This window comes from Ptychodera flava, unplaced genomic scaffold, assembly GCF_041260155.1.
Source record: "Ptychodera flava strain L36383 unplaced genomic scaffold, AS_Pfla_20210202 Scaffold_55__1_contigs__length_887147_pilon, whole genome shotgun sequence".
Classification (NCBI taxonomy): Eukaryota; Metazoa; Hemichordata; class Enteropneusta; family Ptychoderidae; genus Ptychodera; species Ptychodera flava.
Window position 1 is genome coordinate 32,501 of NW_027248377.1, and position 7,648 is coordinate 40,148.

General features: G+C 36.9%; 2 protein-coding genes across 3 annotated transcripts in view; one reads left to right on the forward strand and one right to left on the reverse strand.

Moving 5' to 3' along the window:
• The window catches only part of LOC139128491 (uncharacterized), a 12,284-nt gene extending 10,469 nt beyond the window's left edge, over positions 1-1,815 (forward strand). The window contains exon 9 of one of the 2 annotated variants that reach the window (XM_070694261.1): positions 1-713. This exon is cut by the window's left edge and continues 188 nt beyond it. Coding sequence is in view for 1 of the 2 variants with exons in the window: in XM_070694262.1 (XP_070550363.1) it covers positions 548-836 (289 nt within the window). In the remaining variant the exon portion in view is untranslated. The other variant, XM_070694262.1, reaches the window with a different exon arrangement.
• Position 1,816: 1 nt separating this feature from the next.
• LOC139128490 (uncharacterized) lies at positions 1,817-6,820 on the reverse strand. The gene is made up of 3 exons (XM_070694260.1): positions 4,832-6,820; positions 3,222-3,356; positions 1,817-2,808 (listed from the first exon to the last, which is right to left on the reverse strand). Exons 1-3 carry the CDS (start codon positions 5,168-5,170, stop codon positions 2,302-2,304), a joined length of 981 nt encoding a protein of 326 aa, XP_070550361.1. The 5' UTR covers positions 5,171-6,820; the 3' UTR covers positions 1,817-2,301.
• Between the last annotated feature and the right edge of the window lie 828 nt (positions 6,821-7,648).

Here is a 7,648-nt window from a genome sequence, read left to right on the forward strand (position 1 = left end):
TAACATTCACTGTAATAGTTGGGCAAGTGTTATTTTTTATGCTCCAACATAGTTGGTACCCATTTCACATAGATGTGTTTATAAAGTTTAGCTGTTTCTGAAAAAAATTGAATGTACAATCTAGTCATTGTATTAGTTGTCTCTCAAACCAGCGAATATTGCTATTACAACATATACTTTGTGTTTCTTATTCTGTTTTTTTTTTCTATTTGAAAATATCTTTTTAGCTGCAAAAATCTTCAACTGAAGTTAGGAACTGTCTAAGATTGTCTCATAACTTCAAGAAACGAAATTCCCTGCTCTAGATCAAACCCCCCCCCTCCCTCTCACCCTTAACGAAAGTTCGAAAGTGCAAAATGTTGATGTCTGCCTTCGAGTACAATGTAGCATTTTGCCATTGCTACTAGAGAACTTGTGATCACAAAAGGAAAGTGCTAAAATGATGTTCACTAATTGAATTGAGGTCAGCCCCTCTCCCTAAAAGAACAAATTTCACTTTTTGAACTGATGGAACAATCTGAGACAGTATAGATTTCTTCTTTATTAGGTTCATTGCCAGATATTCAAAACTGAGCAAACAGTATTATCCAGCTGCTGTTTTGAAGCCAAAGGAGTACACATACATCACAGATTTGCAGAAGAGTGTCTTCCAAATGCGATTGGATGTTGACGGTCATTTGTCACAACATGTATCAATGGCAGAAGATCATCCTGGCCGGAACTTCAAAAGAATCAACATGTGTCCCTCTCCAGATATAGCTAAATTAGTGAAAGCACACTTGAGTAGGTTCGAACAGTCTAAAAGTTCCCGAGAAAGTGGAAACAGCTCCACATAATTGGCCATTTTTTACCCCATTTTGACTAGATATTACTGTGCGAATCCATTTTTTAAAACTTTGTAGGCTATAATGTAATGGCCCGTGTACTCTGTCGAGTATTTGATTCAAGGGACAAAGTCATGCATTTTGACATTGTTTTGGTTATTTTAGTTTATTTTGAAGATAATTTATGTTGTTCTGCTTGTTCTGCACACTGAAATTGGCAAATCTCTTTGTGTCACAGATAAACTAATTCTATACATGGCCATTATCAATGATCATTTCCATTACTCATGCATTGGTATATACCAAAACTTTAATAGCCATATTTTATGGTCATTTTCATGGTGTGACTTTAATTGTAACCGGCAGTTGAACATATTTAATGAGCAGAACATCATGAAAAATGTATCAAAAGAAAATAAAATGACTACAATACTGTAAAAAGTGAGTGACTTGTTCTTTTAAAGTCCCAGTATCTGTACCTCAGGCAATTTTCCCTGCATTTAAAATGCTGCAATGTAACAAACACTGAAAAACAAGTGGGGGCAAAGTTACATGTAATAGGACTTGCTGTCCGACTCAATAAATGCATGCATAGTGGTCAACGTCTCCTAAAATGTCAGAACTTCTGCATTTTTCATGTTGGTGTGTAAATTGATGCAACATGGGTCAAGTAAATTCTTATTTTCAATGACTGCGGCTTTGTCATTAAATTAGTCTTTTAGAATTCATGTACCTTACTCTGGCAGCTGCATACTACATTGTCAGAGCTTTATTTCACACAACATACAGTCATTCCACAATATTTCTGGGCAAGGAAAATGTTCAAATGTGATGCTTATAAACAGAGTACCAGTTCAGCTGTAAAAAACTTATGATTTACTTTATTTGTGTCTGCAAAAAAACATTTGAAGTGATACTGAAGTGTCAAACACATAAATGACTGCAGTGACATGTGCGTCCATGTAAATAATAAAATGTAATCATCACCAAATATGTGTGTTATGTTAAGGATGACCCTTTTATTTTTTTTGTTTCTCATCTCCAGAGGAATACTCTGGCAGGGCGGGCAGTCTTACCAAAGTACAAAAAAAAAACTTTATTTGTTTCAGTTCAATGTTCTGTCCATTCAGTCTCTACAATTTTTAAGTACAAAAACCGTGTATTTCTTTCAGTTTAATGTTCTGTCCATTCAGTCTCTACAATTTTTAAGTACAAAAACCGTGTATTTGTTTCAGTTTAATGTTCTGTCCATTCACTATCACTGCAATTGCTTGTCTTTCAGTTCAGTGTTCTGTACTCTCTGTCCTTTCAGATTGAGTCGCTGCAATCTCACAATTTGATGATGGTGGTAATGTTGCTAGGGTGATTGCCTCAGAGGCGGTGCAAATAAAAACGTTTTTTTTTTTTCATTTTCATGTCGGAGCTGAAATTTACAGTCGGTCAGGAGATTAGAAACACAAAAATAAAAAATGTCGCCCTAATCCTGTATTGCACCATCTTTATAGCCGACATATATATTGTTTGGGCTTGGAAATCTGCCCCTGATAGCCCATACACAACAAGAGGGGACAACACGGCGGTTGCCAGCTCCAAGTTTCCCATGTTGCCAATAAATGTATTGCCGGTATGCATAATGTCTAAAACATGCATTGTCTCTCAACTGTTCCTCAGCATATGTATCAGCTATACACCGCATAGCTATCTCAAGAACATTTGCATCCAGGACAAGGTGAGTGAAGAGCCAGTTATCGGTGATGCACGTTTGGTTTCGACGCGTGGCACAACATTTATTTTCCTGCTGAGTTGGCATTTCACAGCAGTGCCCACATTTACACCAAGAAGGTACACTACCAGGTCCAGGTTGTGGATACGGGTTGGGAGCTGGATGTAGTTGTTGAACGTCACACCAAGCTCCTGGCTGACGCCGAAGTAGCTCTAAAGTCAAAGTCTCTAGATCTTCCCTGGTTGCCTTTTGTACAAACTCCTGTTTGATAGAAAAATATCATAGTCCAACGAGTTTAGCTTGAACTGACAAAAACGAACCATTTATTCTGTAAACTTATTTACCATAGATGAATATGAAATTTCATTTAATTGAATTCGGCAGTGGGCAAAATGACATCGTTGCGTTCCATAATATACCATGCAAAAGTAATTGTGTGTAAAATTAGAAGGGTTTCTCACATGATGGAGCTGACAGTCTATAACTATATTGCAGCACACGTCCTTGAAAACCCAACATGTACAAACATTTTTTTAAATAACTGTATACTTGTATGGGTTTCTCTATTCAGTTTACCAATACATATTTGAGGGATATTGTATCAGTGGTTTTCTTATGCATTCTCAACAAGTTTATTCCATGATCAAGAGTGCACACAACATGATAATATATACCTTCATCTGCCTCTCATTTTCTTCCAACAATTCTGCTTGTGTTTGCTGTTCCTGGGTGTCACGTGGCCTTTTCTTCACAGATTCTGATGCAGGTGGATGGTTTTCACTTCCCTCTTCATCATCAGATGTTGAATCCTATGAAATGATTATAACAATTTATATGACACCTGCATTCACATATTTACTGGGCAAAAAAGTGCTTAGACCCTTACATTTACCTGTACAAAAAGCTAAAACAATGAGTTTGATCAATAAATCATTATAAGTGCTTTTGCCAAAAACTTCATTATTATGACCATTATCACAAACTGATGCTGCATCATGCCAGTACTATAACATGACACATAATTGAAATATTTTTGTGGTTTCAATTTTGAGATAATCTTTACTTAGAGTCAAATAGGTTCTAACAATTATCCCTTTGTCTTATTTGATGTACAGTTTGACAGTACAACTCTATGTAGCAAACACATTAATCCAAATTGGGGAAATGTTCTTGGCCTAGAAATCTATACTTTCAAATTTTAGTGAAATTAATCATGATAACAGTGTTTTTTCCTTTCCCATGGTTGTTCATTTGAACAGAGTTGTGTAATATTTGTGTTCTCTGACAGACTCCTCCAGTACTCGGACGAGAAAACTAAATGGGCACATTGTACTGAAGGAACCAAGCTATCCATTGATTACTTAGACGCCTTTCCCCACTGGAGGTGTGCCCAGTCCACAGTCACACACAAATATGATTTGGCAAAATCATCGCTATTATTCGGACGGCTCCGCCAATGATCAACCACTTCGATGTTAGAGATAAGATTTTTCTAATGTTCATCAAAGCACATTTTGTGTGTAGTAATCCAATTTTTTACAATTATTGACGTTTCAAATAAAATTGCCTAGATTTTATGTACGTATGCCTACAAGACAAAGGAAAATTGTACAACGCTGTAGATGACTTCATGGTTACCAATTGCGAGCGATCGACGGTAGTGTACGTAACCGGTACACCACCAGTGTAACACAGGGCATGTTTCACGCCGTCCGAGTTTTGGAAAATTTCATGTTTCCGGTGAACGATACGGTTAAGCTGATTGGACAAAATTTAATTCACGTTCACAACTACGAACCCCATAACTACACATGAATAGCCGTAGTGAGCGAAACGTCCGGTTCCTGAGGGATTTGTCCAACCATGGAGGTATAAATTGAACGTCACAAACACCGACGATTTTTGTAGCAACCGCACCAAAGGTTTGTATGAAAATCTATAAGTACGAAATGTTTAAAAGTTAAAAAAAATCATAGCAAGTAAAAACTGTTCTGAAACATCGCAATGAATGTTGAGATGAGTAGTTGCATGGTACATCTGAGATTTGGTACGATCCGAGTATTGGCGGAGCGAGGGTAGTAGGGCCTACATGTTTGCATTGGTGCACGATTTTCGTTTACACAAGACGTCAAGTTTGCATTAGTTTTACAGCCGAAAGTTCGTATTTGATTGTCTACAGGAGCTTGACATTGCTGATATGGGTCTCTAAAATTCGAGAAACAGACTGTTTGCAGTCCGTCACATCGACAAGCTTACAAGAGAGTGACACATAATCATACTGTACCTGTACAGCTATGTTAGAACACGGTCGTCGCTTTCCACAAGTGCATGCCGTTTTGCAGAACTCGTGGAACGCTCTGCATGGACATGCTCCTCGTCCTCTCTTACGTCCGCAAACTCCACTGCAATTGCAGGACCTAGGATCTTCAGTTGCTGTCACATCTGCGAGGGCAGCTTCAATTTCGCTTAGAGCGAAGCTGTCTTCGACCATTTTGAAACTTCTAGCACGCAAGGTTTGTGGGTAATATCTTATGTTTATCAACAAACACAGCGCGCAAGCGCAGCGCGACGACCACTGCGCTTTAATGACAAAGCAACATTTTTTCAAAGCAAAAATAGTCATTTGAAAGTTTTTCTGGAGTGTGAATTCTTCCTAACTGAAACTCCATAGTGGAAGCATATTGTAATACAAGAACACTACGGAAAAGGAGTCAAAATCCGGGGGACATGTCACTTCAAATACATGAAATTAATACACACTTTAAAAAATACCTGTGCAATCTATCAATACAGAAACACATTTTGAAATCAAAAATAAATGGTATGTTCATTTTTTTTCAGAGGAAAACATTTGTTTGCCAGCCACTTCAGAAATAGCATGGAATTCATAGATGTATGTCAACATTAGAGAGAGCCTCTTCCTGATGGGCGATAACAATTTCCCTGTAATTACCGAGATAGATTGGTAAGAGATTCAACTCCCTTGCTAGTTGATTGTGAATAGATCAGTCTCTACCTGAAAACTCATAAAGTTCATCCCCACACATCATAGCTAGTTTTGCTTGCTCCAGCCTGACACGTCTATTGTACCGTGCTCTCTCATTTTGCATTCAGAATCATTTACCAGTCTCAGCCATTTCTTAATGCCCTGACATTTCATGACATATTGAATTTCCCTCTAACATAATAATGGCTTGGTGTGTACAGTAGCTCCCTGAATGACACACAGCTCAATCAGAAATTATTCAACACTACTATACCGGGTATCTGTGCTGCCATTTTAACACAATATTCAGTATTCAAAGCAAGAGCCTTTTTTGTAACAGAATTTGCTGGTAGGAAAGCCACGAAATAAGTTAATATTGATATTCTTTGTGCAATATCACAGGTTATGGAAACATTTGTAAAGAAAACTTTAATATCAACATCTGCTCACTGAAGTACATACAGATGAACTGATGTAATCAAGGCTTCATCAAACTGACGGTGACCCAAACCCATTAGCAAACATTTCTATTTCATGATTCAATTCACAGATGAATATACAGATAGCAAATTTATTCATTCAGATATTCTTTGATGTTAATAATTTTGCATTGAATGTTGATCCACTTTCAGTCTATGACTGACATTTCAATCATCACACACCAGTATATATACCGTATGAGTTGGCCATTTAGCTAATAAGAGGTAACTGTTTAATATTACAGTAGAACAAAAAGTTAACTTGTTAGTTTCAGAAATTTGGATCAAACAAGAACTTTATTAACTGAATGCCATTTCTTGGGTAATTTACTGTATTTAAGCAGATTAGATTAGTTTTGCGAAAATCAAAAATCTAAATATTTCCCGGAAAATGTATACAGGGATGGTTGCCAATGTTTCACAGTTGTAATAATGAGTATATGCCAGGATGTTACTACATGTAACTACAAATAGAGAATATGTGGTAGTGTGTAGGAACACCTAAATTAAGCATGCACATTATCAGTAACTATGACAGGGAAAGGCAACACAAATTGATCAAGGACAAAGCTGTTATTGGGCAAATATATTAACTGGTCTTTTGACTTACAGTCCATATCAAGGAACTGAAACTTTTGCAAAGATCAGAAAATCCGGTGAAAGCTGAGTTCAGTATAGGAAGGGTAAGATATTTTACATTTCTGAACTTATTGAAGACTTATTTTGAACAGAGGAATAGCCTTCTGGGAAACAAGACCTGCTGTAGTATTAAACAGTCACATTGTCACAAGTTGCAACCACCATGATCTCTCTCTTACCTCTTACAAGTTTAACAACAGTCCCTCCATATTTAACTGGTAACTATGAATATACTGATTCCAGAAATAATCCTAATAAATTCCAAAAGTACTTTACCGGTACATACATGATTTACTACAGGAAATTAAGTGTTAATATATCAAATAGACAAAACATATATTTTTTAACTTCAGATTACTTGAAAAATAACAATTTTATGGCACATACTTGATGTTTGTCCTGTGAAAGATTGCAGAAGTTTAAAAGCTCAATCCTGGTTGAACTCAGCATGGAAAGAAAGATCATAATCTTGTTTAGAAGATTACAGGATGCAAATTTAAGGTTTTAGCAATTACTCTGCATACCTGACATAGTGAAATTCTAGGCATGAAGCCAGGACAATGTAACTAAACTTTGTTAAAAAACCTCAAAACCCGCCCTAAAAAAACACCATAAAACAGAACAAAACAATTTCAACAAAGTTATATTTTATAATGTAATATCACTGCATGAGAAGGCATGTTTTCTGTATGAACATCCAGTTGTCATTTGATAATGGGAGTTCAATAAAGTTGAAGATACAATGAGAACTGACCAGTAAGTCAATGTTTGCAGGGTGCTGAAAGATTCAACAGCATGCTAGGTCAGAGTGTCCACACACGTGGTTGAATCTTTCAGTCTATGGTGTGTTTACAGTTGTCGTATGTTCATGCCTTGTGATACATTTGTGTCATTATTCACTAGTCTGTCTGATTTGTAGAATGGCAGAACCACTGGAACTAACAGTAGTTCAGGCCAGTGTATGTGATTGGCGGTTCCATACTGCCTCAGCTGGTCT

Coding starts and splice junctions, on each gene's coding strand:
- LOC139128490 (XM_070694260.1), bottom strand. CDS start 5,170: ATGACTATTTTTGCTTTGAAAAAATGTTGCTTTGTCATTAAAGCGCAG. Junction 3,357..4,831: donor GTTCTAACATAGCTGTACAG/GTACAGTATGAT, acceptor ATCATTTCATAG/GATTCAACATCTGATGATGA. Junction 2,809..3,221: donor AAAATGAGAGGCAGATGAAG/GTATATATTATC, acceptor TCTATCAAACAG/GAGTTTGTACAAAAGGCAAC.